At 31.5% G+C, this 17,046-nt stretch overlaps 1 protein-coding gene across 1 annotated transcript in view; it reads right to left on the bottom strand.

Annotated features, from left to right (window-relative positions):
* LOC143066909 (CD109 antigen-like) overlaps window positions 1-16,286 on the bottom strand; it is a 52,164-nt gene extending 35,878 nt beyond the window's left edge. Inside the window, exons 1-14 of the mRNA XM_076239742.1 lie at window positions 16,231-16,286; window positions 13,801-13,964; window positions 13,047-13,072; window positions 11,048-11,207; window positions 10,513-10,583; window positions 9,975-10,100; window positions 8,913-8,952; window positions 7,802-7,886; window positions 5,719-5,815; window positions 5,096-5,308; window positions 3,316-3,594; window positions 2,217-2,318; window positions 1,569-1,631; window positions 1,002-1,196 (exon numbers count right to left, since the gene is read on the bottom strand). Of these exons, the coding sequence (XP_076095857.1) occupies window positions 1,002-1,196; window positions 1,569-1,631; window positions 2,217-2,318; window positions 3,316-3,594; window positions 5,096-5,308; window positions 5,719-5,815; window positions 7,802-7,886; window positions 8,913-8,952; window positions 9,975-10,100; window positions 10,513-10,583; window positions 11,048-11,207; window positions 13,047-13,072; window positions 13,801-13,964; window positions 16,231-16,286 (1,677 nt within the window). The remainder of the gene's footprint in view (window positions 1-1,001; window positions 1,197-1,568; window positions 1,632-2,216; window positions 2,319-3,315; window positions 3,595-5,095; window positions 5,309-5,718; window positions 5,816-7,801; window positions 7,887-8,912; window positions 8,953-9,974; window positions 10,101-10,512; window positions 10,584-11,047; window positions 11,208-13,046; window positions 13,073-13,800; window positions 13,965-16,230) is intronic.
* Between the last annotated feature and the right edge of the window lie 760 nt (window positions 16,287-17,046).

Here is a 17,046-nt window from a genome sequence, read left to right as displayed (position 1 = left end):
GGGTAACGAGTTTATATCCTTCTGTTCTGATAATGATTTCTTTAAGGCTGAGGAACTATTTTATTATTATTTTTTTTCATTTGAAAATCATTTACCTGCAGAAGTACAAATTTCATAAATTGTTCATGTGTTTGAGGATTCTGTATGAAATCTTCTACCATATAAAAGTGTGTAAGACGGCATGTTAAAACTTAATATCAGCAGTAACCGATAACATACTGTGATACGTATTGTATATTCTATGACTAGTATTGTAACTTGGCTATTGTGACTTTTGCTACTTAACATCGATATTTCTAATAACTAATGGTATAAGTGCAATCCTGTACCACATAATCCGATAGGACAAACAAATGTACATGGCAATATATCAATTTCGTACCTCGTCATATGATATAACTAATGGATATGGAACAATTCTGTACCATATTTTATAATACTAGCAGGAAAAAACACAATTGTGAACTTTCGATTTCTAAGTAGCAACATTCCAGCAGCACCTACATACAAGGTATATATCTCCAAATGGATACGCTATTCCCGTGCTTACATTTCCTATCATGATTTTCTTGAAAGAGGGTTGCTGCTCAAAAGGAAGCTACTGAACCAAAAGTTACAAATGGTGAAGTTGAAATCATTCCTTCGTGAATTTTACGAACTGCATCACGAGTTGGTTGACGGTATGGAATAACCTTTCCACAAATGATATCGGATATGTTCCATACGTCGTAACTACAATCCCCTTTCCTTTCATGAATGTGACCTACGGAATTATACTTTTTACCGGATTTGTTAAAAAAAATAAGCATCCCGACGGGTGTCACATGTGGAGCAGGATCTGCTACCCTTCCAGAGCACGTTGGTAAATGTAATTGCACTTACTTTATTTTCGATCTATGAGTTTGACTCTCCCTCTGGTATCTTTCGACTCTCTTCTACAACTTACTTTAATATTAAATATATGTTTAATAGCAATTGTAATTGCATCAACTACAACTTACTTTATTTTTGTATATATCCTCAATAGGAAACGTAATGGCATCAGCTACAACTTCGCCGTTCCGTCGTCTTACATAGTAAATAAGTAACTTTGCTTGAGGAATCATTGCATAATTGATCGTCAGATAATGGTCATGCTGCTTTCTGTTTCTCATACTAAATCGTCCATTTTGTACAAGTGATCCTTTTGAAAAAACCTATGGGTATTTGTTTGATTTGAATAAACAATTTTGATAAAAGATATCCTGAAAAGTACACGAACATATATTTCGAATGATCTCTTATGCCAATATGGTGAAAAGTATACATTATCTGGTAAACAATATTTGTGATAAAATACAATGCACACACTGACATTTTTGTTCCTCACAAAATGAGAAAGTTTTATAGTACTATATTCTTACCGAATTCACTGGTGTTAAACTGAAACAATATGCATATGTACCACCCTGAGAGTTAAAAAACGAATAAACCCATTTCTAAGAGAACAATTAACAAAGTTTATGAATCGCCAGAATTTTAGATAATAATTTCTAAGCGTTCGTAAAATGACGAGAACAATAACATACCTTGTAATTGCAGAAACGGATCATTTCTGTAACTTTTATAGCCAATGGTAATCTCTGACCAGGCTGAACATAAATAAAAATTAATATTTTTACAAAAATAAATACAATGTGATTGATACAACATTTTTCCTTTGCTTAATTTGCAGTGATGTTTCTAAAGAAAAGTTTAAATTCGAATACGATATAGATGGTCATATGCTAAGTTAAGATTCTATGCCATACAAATCCGTGTAATATTAAGATTCTCTCACTTTGAAAAAATTGATTATGTTTTTTTTTTTCAATAATAAAATAAACATCGAAAGTTATTTCGTAGGAGTATTTTGGAATACTACAAACTGATAACACATTCTATGTATTTGTTTCATCGTTTTTGAATGTAATTGTTGCTTCATTTTATCTAAGTATTTGATCCTCCATTGCATTTTGTTTCGTATTCCGTGACAATTTGGAAGCCTGGTATGATATCTTCGGTTTTTTACTCGCAAAGGAATATTTCATTTGTTGACAATGTGAATAAAAACCCGTAAGCGTAAGTTTATATTTAGTATATGAAAAGTGTAGTTTTGAATTCTGTTTTAATGTCCATTTCAATATACAGGACGATTGATTTGACTATCAACAATGACTGCTCCTTTTGAACTGTACCTGAGCTTTTTGGTTATTTTTAACTTCAACTTGTATGTAGTTTCTGCTTGGGGATTCTGCACGTGACAAATATCTGGATGCTCTCGATTTGCGATAGAAGGCCTATTTTTAAAAATTAAAAACATGTATATAATGGGATTGTATATAAGTACATAGACACAAATAAAGGCAACAGCAGTATACCGCTGTTCAAAACTCATAGATCTATGGACAAAAAACAAAATCGGGTTAACCGATTCGAATTAAAATTATGAAAAAAACCCTGATTATTTGTACAGTTTCAGTAATTGTTTAGAAGAGGGACGAAAGATACCAAAGGGACAGTCAACAAAGTATTCGCAACAAAGATTTGAAAGTATTTATTTTTATTTTCTTGTATTTTACTGTTTGTTTTTATAGTAAAAAAGTTTATATCCCTTCGTAAATTTTACGGACGCCATCACGAGTTGGTTGACCGTTATGGAATAACCGTTTCACAAATGATATCGGATATGTTCCTTACGTCGTACCTGCAATCCCCTTCCCTTTCATGAATGTGAATTAGACTATTTACCGGATTTGTAATCACATAAGCAACACGACGGGTGCCACATGTGGAGAAGGATCTGCTAACCCTTCCGGAGCATCTGAGATCATCCCTAGTTTTTGGTGGGGTTCGTGTTGTTTATATTTTAGTTTTCTATGTTGTGTCATGTGTACTATTGCTTTTCTGTTTGTCTTTTTTATTTTTAGCCATGTCAGTTAGTTTTAGATTTATGAGTTTGACTGTTCCTTTGGTATCTTTCGTCCCTCTTTTTATACATAGTCTAGGGTTTTTTTAGTTCCCTTGTAGTACTTTTCTTTTGAGAACGAAGCTTCTTCTTCTTAAACTATAGATAGCATCTATAACACAATGTCATAGTGCTGTATTTTACTGATAAATAAACTGACTTGAAGTTAACATAACACTTTAACACTGATAACAGTAATAACAGATAAGACACTATAGGGATCAGCTGACCCAGTTAAGAATGTTTCTTTAAATAAACTAGAAATAATGGTCAATTATTAATCGAATAAAATGAATAATATCTGAGTTGATTAATATTTCTTTTAATACCTCTATTCTACCAGACTGTGCCGCTTTAGGGAATTTAGCTGAGAGTACAATTATTCCTGATTCTGGGATCTGTTCCAAACGTGTCCATAATACTTTTCTGTCTGTGTTGATTGGTCGTGGAAATGGCCGCAAAGGCGTAATCTGATCACCACGAGGTCCAGGCGGCCCTTGTGGCCCAGGTTGTGGTTTCTGTTTACCAGGCACTGTATACGTTACAGTGATGTTTACAAAGCCCAATGGTGGTTTTAATGGGCTGTCGTCGCGCTGTGTAGCTCTTAACTAAAATGTACCAGTGACATACAATGATAAAGACGAGCACTAAAACATTTTAAGGTAAAATGCATACATTTAACATTGAAAACATCCTTAATTGAAAAGTACCAGTCACTCAAAAAACAATGACAAGTAAGGATAATTGGGATGATTGTAAATATGACAACTGTCTGCAAGTGACCAAATTGTGCGTTTGTAAAAGAGGGACGAAAGATACCAAAGGGACAGTCAAACTCACAAATCCAAAACAAACTGACAACACCATGGGGTAAAACGAAAAAGACAAGTACCTTTTGGTCAGCTACAAGTCATTTCAAACGATCAAATATTGACGTATTTAGTGAATAATGTTTTAGAATGAATTCTTTGTATCATCACTCTTTCACGGAAATCCTTTAAGAGCACCGCCCACTTTTGAATGAGGAGACTAATGAACAAATGGTACCCAGAAAGTGTTAAAAAGCTGAACCAAATTTGCAGCTCTAATTAATTTTCATGCCGTCAATATTTTAATAGATATCAATCATATTCCTAAATTATAAGATAAATATCTGCCTAAACTCTATCAACTATAGTCTACAAACTAAATGATATTCCAAAGTAGAAAATGATTTGACATGGCTAAAAACTATAGACTGAATAACAAGAACCCCGCGTTCTGAATTTATGGTGACTTTCCTGTTCAACGCCTTACGGGCATACGATACAGTTTTGATCCCATAATAAAAATTGCTAATAGGCTATTTTTTACCTGCTCAAATCACATATAATATAAAAAGAAATATACCATCATGTGCTACTTTTTGAATAAAATGAGGCATAACTTTCAGATATTTTCTCAAAATTCGGATTTTTGGACACATTTTTGCTTCTGACAGCAAGCATAACTTTTTTGTTGTAAAAGATAAACACACGCTGTAATTGTTTACACATTCTATAAATTTATGAATTTTTTTTGTTTAGAAATAACTTAAATTTATCAAATGTTCATAAATGTAGAAAAAACGTAATTTTTGCTGTATGTTTATCAAATTTCAAAAAAATGTATTATTGACATTTTCGTGAAAATTGGTACAAATAATCTTGATACGTAATCAAATCGAATGCTATTTAAAAAAAATAAGGTCCCTAAATTTGTTTTAAAGGTAAGTCAGTTTTAATGATAAAAAAATAGTCAAAAAATACATCTTTTCTTTTCCCGATATGTCACAGTTTGACGTCTCGAAAATATCATTTTACGTTAGCAACGTTATTATTTCCCCTGTAACTGTATTGAATGCCTTTTCTCTAGCGTTAAACGTGTAACGTTACAATAAGATTCTTCGTATTTTTAACATTAACGATCAATTAACATTACAATATTGTTACTTTCTGTCTTCTCATACTATGTGCTTCGACATATACGAATGGGAGGTAGACCACGAAAAATTGCCACTAAAGAGGTCGGCGATCTACAAATCGTGTTGGTCAATACGTTCGTATTAATGACCTTTAATTATCTACTCACTATTATTGTATAGTCTAATCCAGGTTTGAAATTGCTAGACATACTTGAGGAAAACGTAAGCATTTCTGGTGTTTCATAAATTATGACATTTCCTGTATCGTTTGCTGAGATGCCTGTAATTGATTCTGTTACTTTAGCTATAACTGCTATGTAAGTTCCAAATTTTGGTACAATTTCACTCATCAAAACTCGGATTGTAGCTTTTCCATTTATCTACATTATATAATAAAAAATTAAGGTCAACATTAAAGTGTCTACGATGAGTCATCTTGTAAAAAAGGAAATATTGTATATAAGCACCATTGTAGCATGGGCACTCTAAAGACTTAAATTCATGATATGGTAAATATAAAATCGCTGTTTATGCAAAATGATATGAAATATAAGCAAATCAATTATTCTTCTTATCATTTGTAAAGACTATAGGTGCCACTTCCAATAACAGCTTCCATGTTTAAACTTTATATGTATATTACTGCGAAAAGTGTGCACAAATTTCATTTGATGATAAGAATGATGACGGGACATAATTTGTCCTTACAATACCTCGGACGTTATGTATAACAAAATACTGTCTTATAGTAAAATATGATAATGATGCCTATAAAATTTTTCTAATATACCTTGAATTTCTTTACAATTTGATCTTTAGTATTACGTCCCCATTGACGTTTAATAGTCAATTCCGCATCACCTTGTACTGGCTTCCCAAAAGTGTACCTGAATATTATTGATATGAAACATTCACTTATATATATTGGGTGATTTACAGTTTAGGAGAAGATCGAGCAATTCATTTAATAATTCGAACAAGACCCAGTGGTAAAATTGGTGTTACAAAACACTGTGAACATACATTTGTGAAATGATTTTTGTTCGTACAACATACATTTATCTGGAAAAAAAATTACATGTTCGATCATAACTATATGGATAAACTTGGATATCAAACATTAAACTTAATGTATAATGCTGACATATCCTAAATTATTTATATATATAGTTCTAGAAGTCTTTATACATCAAAGTATGTTTAATAAACACACCATTTCTTTATCTTATAATTACCGACACTGATAAATTGGATTATCATGTGATCGGTTATGTGTTTACAGGGTGATAAAATATAAGATTGCGATATTTGTTGAATAAATAATGACTTTCAAAGATCACATTTTTCTTGAAAATGATATTTGTGAGTTTTCAATGCTATACTTAACAATCAAACTTCGCAAACTGCCTGCACCAATTGAGTATATGACTGTTGTTTTCTATTTGTTCCTCTGGTTTATCCAGTGTAATGTTTGATTTTTCAGTTTTAATGGCTTTCCTGTTTTGAATTTACGTAGATATTTTTTGTTAAAACATGTTGTTTTTTCAAATATATCACCTGAAAATATTCTTTTTGTGAAATTTGATTCCATTTAATACCTTGTAAACACCTGATGTTAGCAGGATTCTAGGGTCTTAACATAATAATCATCATAGTATGGAGTTATTGAACAACAATTAAGACGAAAATAAGTTTTACAGTAACAGAACAAACGCTAAATAGATACAGGTCAACAATAAATATCAACTTATTATATTAACATGATCTTACTAATGTAAAATGTAAAAGGGGGGGGGGGCGATTCCTTAAGCTAATACCGATCGATATTCAAAAATCATTCGTTACATAGCCGACAATTATCAACCGAAAGAAATCTAGGTAGTATTAAAGTTTTAAAAAAGGACAGTTGACTATAGAGTGTATCAATTACCCTCAAATTAATATCATACTCTGTCTGCTTATTTGGTTCTTATTATTGTGGATGAGTTTTATCAAATTTAGATGGGGAATCATTTTTCAAGTTATAATTGGCAATAGCTCTAGAATGGTAAGTGAATAAACTCATCATAGATACCAGGACTAAATTTTGTATATACGCCAGACGCGTGTTTCTTCTTCAAAAGACTCTCAGTGACGCTAGAATCCCAAAAAGATAAAAAGGCCATATAAAGTACGAAGTTTAAGAGCATTGAGGACCAAAATTCCTAAAAGTTTTGCCAAATACAGCTAAGGTAACCGATGCCTGAGGTAGAAAAGCCTTAGTATTTCAAAAATTCAAAATTTTGTGAACAGTAAATTTATAAATATAACCATATCAATGATAATTCATGTAAGCACAAGTGTTGACTACTGGGCTGGTGATACCCTCGGGGAAAGAAATCTCCACCAGCCCTACTAAATCTCTCTGACTTTCTGCACCTATTCGAACTCTGTATGACAGTTTTATTATTACCATTGTGTATGAGTTGCCTAAAATTTTATTCAAATTTAAGTGCGGTTGAAAAATTGTTACAGACAAAATGACAGTGAAGGGTTAAACTTAATCAATATATAGAACACGAGTTGCAATCCTAAATTTCTGTTATGAAAGTTCGAATTTGGTATTTCACTTGTGATATTTAATTTCACATATTAAGTGTGAAACCGTCCATAATTGTTCACATCTTTGACATATGTTACATACTGTAAATATGATTATATATTAAAAAATTGAAAACAACACGTTCAATAATTTCTTGCGTCCGAAGCGTTTTTCTGGATTTACCTTCATCAGGAAAGCTCAAAGCCAAACATTTGAAATCCGAATATGTATAAATGAAAAGGAAGTAAAAGTGTACATACTATTTAACACTCAGCAAGTTCTGCATACTTACAGTGCGTTGATAGTAACTTTGAAAAATCTGTCTGTTTTCAGTTCAAATGGAGGCAATACAACGTTCACTTCAAATTTAGGTAGAACTACATATAAAAACATAACATATCAGTAGCAAAATTTTGTATGATTAGTATTATTAAGGGAGTTCGCTTCTCAGTTTCAAAATAATTAGCTTTTCAAAACACTAGTTTATATTGATAGGGGATAAATAAAGGAATCAAAAGAGCAAAAAAAATATATAGGTCAATGTGCTTGTTTTCGAGATATTAGCCATTGAAATTTTGGCGGGAAATTATTCTCTCTTGACTTTTCATAGCTTTATCATTGAAAAGTTTAAGTTCTCAAAAACTATTAAAAAATAATAAAAATGTTATAAGACTTTTACAGATGGCTTATCATTATACATGTAAAAGATTTAAAAAAAGAAAAATGGGGGTCAATGGGCAAATTGTTTTAAGGCATTCGAATGGATAAAACCAGAGGATTCCGAAAATCTGACAACAATTCCAAAACATGACAAGCGAACTTCCTTAATGCATGTAAAAAAAGAAGTTTTAATTTCTGCTGACCGACAATTTAACGAATCGACATCAATTAACATATTCTGTTTTTATCGTCGAATGTCTAATACGTTTTACATTACTTAGTAAACTATTTTACCATCTACAAATGAATAAGGAAAATATAACTGATTTCTATCGTATAAGCACACAACAATAGGTGAAAGTGAGATACAATCATGTAATGTCATAATGCATTATTCAAGGAACTTGATGGATATTGCTAGAAGAGGGACGAAAGATACCAGAGGGACAGTGATAGACAGAGAGCATGCCAGGTTAATTTTTAAAATACAGAAATTCTATCGTCAGGGTACGATTGATTGTATTCCTATCATTCAGAATGAAATGAGGTCGTACAAACACTAAAAAAATACTCACAAACCCGTTCAATAGTCGTACGAACATTTAACAAATACTCACCAACCCTTTCTAAGACTAATAAATACTTAACAAATACTCACCAATCTGTTCCACATAATTATAAACATTTAACAAATACTTGTTCAACCCGTTCAACTATCTTACGAACACTAAACAAATACTCACCAACCCGTTCAACATCAAAACCCTTAGAGCTCTTTTCTCTCTAAAAACAAATTACAAAGCTAGTCATATTGCAAAACTAAACATATAAGTAAAACCGGTTTCACATATATTGCCATTAACATGATATACCAAGTATCAAGATTATGTCACTACGAACAATGTTTCTGTTCCTCGAAATCCAACCTTTCTTACATAGTTCGGCCTTGAAAATTTCTGTTAAAGCTGAAGCAAGCAAAGCGCTTCGGGCGCATGAAACCTTTAACGTATTTTTACAATGAACTTGTATTGCTGTTAAGGAAGGCAACTATGATATAAACTTGAGTAGTCTTTGTTGAAGATTGGTTACTAAAATACCTCAATATATTTACTTCTTGAAATGAATTTGGACTTGTGCTTTTGAATAGAAATTTTTAAAAGACACAAGTTTCGAGTGATGATTCTAGTTGGGATACTTGTGGATTGACAATTACAGTCAGGTATTATATTGTAGTGACAATTGATACGACTGGATTGTTCTCATTGGATTGTATACTGTTGTTAGCCTTTAAGGCATTTTACACTGGTTTGCCTTCGTGTTGTTAGTTTATCGTCCACTGTTTGAACAAATATACCATAGACATTGATGCTTGTCATTCTGTTAAATCTTTTGAAAATATGTCTAAATACTCACTCTTAAATATTTATATTTGTTTACCTAATAACAGAAACATACATATATTCAGTATTTATTCATAACTTCACCCTTTCAGCAATAATTTATTCAGGTATAAAAAAAAACCTGTTTAGAACCCCCTTCCTCCTCTTTGCCAGTGTACCATGAATTTCTATCTAAAAAAGGCTTTATATAATAACTTTACTTTTCATTCATCCTCGTTTGCTGAAAATTTTATACTTGGAGTTGAAATTCCGCTCCAAAAGCAATACTGATATAAAAAGAAGTATTTTTATTTCTTGTATATATTTCTGTTATTCTTTAGAGTCATGATGATATGTATTCCCCTGAATGATGTTAGAATCTAAATGTATTATACAAGTCTGATATATTTTTTTAAAGAAACTGACCTTTTGCTCCACTCTGATTGTCCAGCTACCCATATTTGTCAAAGTAGATAATTGGAATGTCCCAGCAAATACACCAAACGCTGGACGAACATTCAGAAATTGTTTTACTCTATTTCTTTTGGGATCCTGAAATAAATATTGAAATTGATATTACGCTTAATGGTCTTAATTTTAAGGTACCGAAGGTTAAGGATGTTTGACTATTTATTGAATAAATAACAATAGATTTAAGAAGTTCAAATTCTCTTTAGTCAGATTATAACTGATTATCTGATCTGTTTCAACGTGTTGTTTTCATTGTTACAGCAGTGGGTCAATACCTCAGCTGATTGCCTATCACTTCAAGATGAAATGTTTTTTTTAATAATTTGGCGAATTTATCATAGATGGATTTGACAACATTCGTATGCCCTATTTGGTCATACGGCTCATCAACTGTGTATTATAATTCAGCTGTGTAATCTTCGGAGTCCTATGAATTGTAAAATACATCTTACAAAGAAGGTGATATTAATGACATATTCATAAATAAACTAACCTGTATATAAATTGTCAAAGGAGCTGTGAGAACTTTTAATCTTGTATTAGTACCAAACACTCTAAACTGAACTGTTGAAGAAAATATACGTTAAATTCATTGATCAAGTGATTCATATGTAAACAATTCTCTAACAAAAATTAAAAAGTAATCATAATAAGAATGATTGCAATGTTCTCATTTATCAGCTCTAACTATAAATCCAATCTACGTCCCTAAAGTTACATCTTACAAATATAAGAACCTACTAAAGAATGCAAATTAATTCAGCTTAATTGTTACTTTTTGTTTTTAGATATATAAATACATGTTTTATTTATTATAATCCGAATGTGTTTTTGTCAATCGATGTATGAAATTCTGTTATTCAATGTTTATTGTCTCAAATTATAATTTACTTATTAGGATACTTTAATGACCACAAAAAAAACCACAACATAATTTTATATCATGTTTTAAAAGTATATTTGTGAGCTTTCCGTTTCATTGTAACTTATGACTGATGTTAACTCTTGACGTATGACGTCATAAATACCTAGATCTCCTGGTTTGTAAATGGCTTTGTCAGTCTGGATAAAAATGGACGACACTTTTTTCGTAACTTGAACTCTTGTAGCAGTTTGGTCAAATGTAATATCACCGATAACACGCACTCGGATCTTGTAATCATATCCTGCAGGTGTATTTCCTGGCACCTAAAACGAATATCACACAGATACGTATATTCAACATTTCAAAAACATATTGAATCCAAAGAATATAAAATGTGGGTATTTTTTTAAGTTAAATTCCATCGCATAAAAACGCTTTGCTATATCTATAATGCGTTTAACGTCTTTCATGTCATTTTTATTTAATATAAATGGTCAGTCGAGTAATAATGGACCTCTTTCAGTAAGCACTATGGTCAATTGTGTATTAGAATAATTTTCATCAGGAACTTTCGATAAGCTGTATTTGTATTGGAAATTGATGTCAATATTTATTATATGAATCTCTGTATTATCTATGTTGTTCCTATTCTTAGTTATTTCCGTTTTTCCCTCGTTTTATGTTTTTTGTAGATATTTTTGCAATAATAGTATTTTCCAGTTTATCTAAATAATTATTTGCTATTTTATATATTTGAAAAGATTACACTAAATTTTTCAAACTTTTTTTATTTTTTTTATTTGTTTAATATATCTTACGATTTCATCTCTCTTACTATATATCTTTAAAAATGTGTATTTACAAATCCCTATGCGAGTAAATTGTTATGTGTACAAAGATTCTTGCCTCAAAATTTTGATACACTAGCAAGTGTGCAGTTTGTAAATAAGTTTTTTAGCCATCACTTGTGATTGTCTATATTGTGTTGATATACTTGTATGTGTTACTAAAGGATGGGCGAAAGATACCAGCGGGACAGTCAAACTCATAAATCGAAAATAAACTGACAACAACATTGCTAAAAATGAAAAGGACAAACAGACAAACAGTAGTACACATGACAATACATAGAAAACGAAAGAATAAACAACACGAACCCCACCAAACACTAGGGGTAAGCAGATCCTGCTCCACATGTTGCACCCGTCGTGTTGCTTATGAGATAACAAATTCGATAGGTCACATTTATGAAAGAGAAGGGGATTGTAGTTACGATGTAAGGAACATATCCGATATCATTTGTGAAACGGTCATTCCATAACGGTCAACCAACTCGTGATGGCGTCCGTTTGGAACTCTTGATTTAATAGCTTCCTTGTGAGCAACAACCCTCTATCAAGAAAATCATGATTAGAAATGCAAGCACGGGAATATTGTATCAATTGTGGGATATATACACCGTATGCAGGAATGTTGCTACTTAGAAATGAAAAGTTCACAATTGGAAAGCTAAAATTATCTCTTGTGTCGTAAAGTTTTGCTCTCAATCGACCCTAATTGTCAATTTTTAGATGTAAGTCAAGATATGAGGCCGACTTAACTGTATCTGTCGTATCCTTTATCTATAGTTCAATGGGATACATGCGTTTGACGTAGTCACCAAATTTTGAATTATTTAGTGAAAGAACATGATCTATATAGCAGAAAGTAGAGTTAAAAGATATTGCTAGCTTCTTATGTTTCTTTAATAATTAGATATAGGAAGATGTGGTATGAGTGTAAATGAGACAACTATCCATCAAAATAACAATATATTAAAGTAAACCATTGTAGGTCAGAGTATGGCCTTCAACACAGACCTTGGCTCACACCGAACTGCAAATTATAAAGGGCCCTTAAATTAACTAGTGTACAATCATTCAAACGGAAAAGCCAACGGTCTAATCTATATAAAAACGAGAAACGAGAAACACTCCTGAACTACATAAACAGACGACAACTAACGTACATCGTTTTATTTCATTGCCTTTGTATTACATTGCGCATGGAAAGAGGGAATATGTATAATGGACAATAACCCAACATTGCTTCGACATACTTTTTGTGCTAAATTTATCTAATTTCATCCTGCATATTCATCTGTTCAAAGGTTGTATACTTACTTTTATAAGAACAACTCCTTGTCCCTCTTTAAAAGAAGAAAAAGTACAATCAATTGTAAAGTAGAGCGATAAGTTCGTCAATGTATGAAATATTGACGGGTAAAGCTAGAATTATCTTAAACGCTTACAATATATTACATTGTTGTCATCTATGATAATATCAAAGATTTATTAGTGATTTTGACCGTATGTTTGGTGTTAACATGAATATCAATAATGTGGTCAATTTTTTATAAATTTTCTGTTTAATTTTTTCGTAAAACTAAGGATTTTCTTATCCCAGGCATAGATTACCTTAGCCGTATTTGGCACAACTTATTATAATTTTTGAATCCTCAATGCTCTTCAAACTTTGTACTTGTTTGCCTTTGTAAATATTTTATATGAGCGTCACTGATGAGTCTTATGTAGACGAAACGCGCGTCTGGCGTACTAAATTATAATCCTGGTACCTTTGATAACTATTTGATCGGTTTTTACTTTTGGAATTCATGAGATTTACTCAATTGTCTTATTCTCTTTGCATGTTTTCTATTTTAACAACTTCTGCCACAATTCAGTTCAATTGGTTCTTTGTGTAAAGTATGGTTTCGTCATTCTACTCTGGCGTGAGGCTAACAGTTGTATCTTAAACATAACTTTGTGATTATGTTTATAAAATTATAGTGATAGTTGGTTGTTGATTTTATCAGTTTGATCATAATATATTTCATAAACAACAACTATATATATATATATATTTATTTAAACTCACGACGTAAAAAGCGTTGTGCCTGTGTACTGGCTACTGTTTTGTTTTGTTTGTCTAGTATATTTGCAAAAATTGTCACTTTTCTATCGCTTCTTTTTAAAGCTGATAAACAAATTCTAGCGGATGCACCAGCTCTTATCTGTTTCGGTACAGTTGCAATGTATGTACTGAAACAAAATTACACAATAAATACAAGGTATATTATTGAAGTTACAGTTTTCTAAAAAAATAAAATAGCAAAAATACCTTACTCTAAGCAAATTTCAAAATCAAAAGCTAAAAAACATCAAACGAATGGTTTACAACTGTCATATTTCTCACATGATACAGGCATTTTCTTATGGTGAAAATGGTGGATTCAGCCTATTGTTATCGATAGCTCAATTTGTATTACAGTCGCATAATATTCTATTATACTGACAGCGATGTGTGAACAATACAAGAGACTAAAGAGGTTAGAATGTCGGAAATAGTGGCACAGCAGTCAACATTGTGTTTAAATCTTTATAACTGTAAAACTAACAACTAAATCAACAAAGAAAAACAAAAAGGCATATTGACAAAGCACATAAGCATAAAAGAAATAAAAAAAAAATAAAAAGTTAACCATAGCACAAAAACACAATGATGGGATGTTTAAGTACCGAGCCACGTCAAGTTGATACAACAACAAAAAAGAAGACTAAACACTAAAATTTATATCTAACAAAGACAAACAAAAGAATACTAAAACATATTCAAGATGATAAATAACGGAAGTTTCTACGATATATACTTCAAGACCATCGTGTGTTATTTGTGACTTTGATATGGAATATTCATCAACAAGAACTTGGTATCTTCCAATGAACCTTTTTAGAAAAAGAACAAGAGGTTTTTTGACATACCCGTACCGCCTCAACTTTCTTCTCACACACTGGTGCCGTTTAAGCCTGAGAAGCAGCTGTAAGCTGTTGTATTAGATTTACTGTTTAGCCTGTTTTTGATGATATTCATTTGACGTGTCCTGGTACTTATACATCCCGTTATTCATGCTATGGTTAACATTGTATATTTTGTTTTTGAAAAGTGTTACAGGGAACATTATAATTTAGATCTTCTGAATCCTTTTTTATTTTTGATACTGATTTTTATCTGAACATATGATCCCTTTTCATACAACCAAATGCGATTCCTATAAAAAATAAAATCCAAACCATATTTTTTTCGAACTCAATTCAGTACATGTACTTGTCAGGTTACTTGGTCTGTTATATCAGTTATTATTGTTTTAAGCTGGTACATTGTAGTTAAGGTTTATCGGCTCAACAAGGATAAACGTACAAAAGTTCCAGTTGGAGAAGTTAAATCATTACTCCAATAATTTTTTTTCATATCTTCTTATCATTTTAAGTTGAGTAGATTGCATATTCATTGATCTCAGAATTTCTATTTTTTAAAGCATTCAAGAAAGGATTATGTAGCATATATCTATTGGTCCCGATTTAAAGAATGTATGCATATGTATCAAAGATTCACTTATGTCTGCATCATACCTTGACCAACACTCATGCTAGAAATTTCCAATGGGATTCGGTTGAAAAATCAACTTTAAAAATAAGTTCGAATTCAATTTTAAATTGTAAACATTTCTTTTTTTTATGTAGCAGCCCTTTCATATGTAATGTCTGAGTTGTTATTATATTTAACAGCTGTGGTCTCAGGATTTCATTGAGAGATGATTACTGCGTACAAAGAAGTAAGTTCACCAAAGGGTTCTAAATAGTACAGTTAGAGTCATATCTTCGAAAGGTGAATGGAATCCATCATGGTTTGGTTGATCGTTATTCAATATATATATATATATATTTCTGGAATATCTGTATCGAAGATGTCGAAGAATTTGTTGTATTTGTCGTTGGCATATTTCCGTCATGCTTCCGGTGTTTATTATGTCAACAAATGTAAGACCAACCGATTGTCTTTTCGCGTCATTGATAACACGGCGGATTCCATAAGTGACGCAGAAACGCATACCCCGCTTTCACTTACGTTATTGTACTAATCGTCATAGTATTTACTTTCTTTAGTTATTCATCATGGCAAATAATGTGAAAGTTAAATTAAATGGAAAAGTATAAACAAAATCTCCGAATTTCAAGGTAATTTCAAAAAGGGGTAAATCTATTTAACCTTACACAATTAGCCAACGAAACACCTCTTACATTCCGGACTTGGAACGAGTACTTTCTGATGAAAACGGTGGGCTCAACTGTTTAATAGCTCACTTATTTACTTCCATTCCATTCCATTCCACTGGTTTCTATATTGACTAGTGTATTGCAAAAGTGTCCAGTATCTTTTTGTGAACAAGGAAACCAATCACAATCCTGGTAGTGTACCTTACGTGTGCTGGTTAGGGTTTCAGAGGGTGAAAAATATGTTGTTACTTACTTTTTGGCAACTACAAGCCCAACAAAAGCTAATAGCAGACTTAAAACAAGTCGCATGGTTACTCCTTGTGTATCTGTGAAATATAACATAAAGAATTTATTACTTTAATATTTATAAATAATAGCTAGATTGGTGTGCGCTGAAATGTTGAACAGTATCTTTACTTATTGCTAATGTTACAGTTGTCATATTTGTGAGTATAGGGTTATAAAAAAGACAGAATTTCTGTGAAAAATATGATAAAGAACAACGGAATAAAGAAATCCTAAATCAGAATATCACTATCCAATAAAAAGTAAAATCACAAAAATACTAACCTCAGAGGAAAATCTAATCGGAAAGTCCATAATCAAATGGCAAATTCATATGACAAAACACATCAAAAACGAATGGACAAGAACTGTCGTATTACTGACTTGGTACAGGCATTTTCAAATGTCGAAAATGGTGGATTTAACCTGGTTTAATAGCGCTAAACATCTCACTTTGTTGACAGTCTCATCAAATTCCGTTATATTTACAATATAAAGCTTACCTTATTAACTGTTATGGTATGTTGTTTAAATGCCGTCTACTGGAGAGAAGAAACAGTTTTATTTAATCAACGAACTGTGTGGAACACATATCTATACATACATCTAGACCTTTGACACTGGTTGCATATGTTAAGCTTTCACTTCAATCAAAAATCGTTAGTAAATATTATTTATTAAACAATCTAGAAAATGATTATATTAGCAACATATTGTATTTAATATATCTTTTCACCTAATTTTATATTCAAATTCAGTAATTATAATGTATTTTGGCAACATG

The sequence above is a fragment of the Mytilus galloprovincialis genome, chromosome 3 (assembly GCF_965363235.1).
Source record: "Mytilus galloprovincialis chromosome 3, xbMytGall1.hap1.1, whole genome shotgun sequence".
NCBI classification, from domain to species: Eukaryota; Metazoa; Mollusca; class Bivalvia; order Mytilida; family Mytilidae; genus Mytilus; species Mytilus galloprovincialis.
This window is presented reverse-complemented; position numbering and strand designations above follow the sequence as displayed.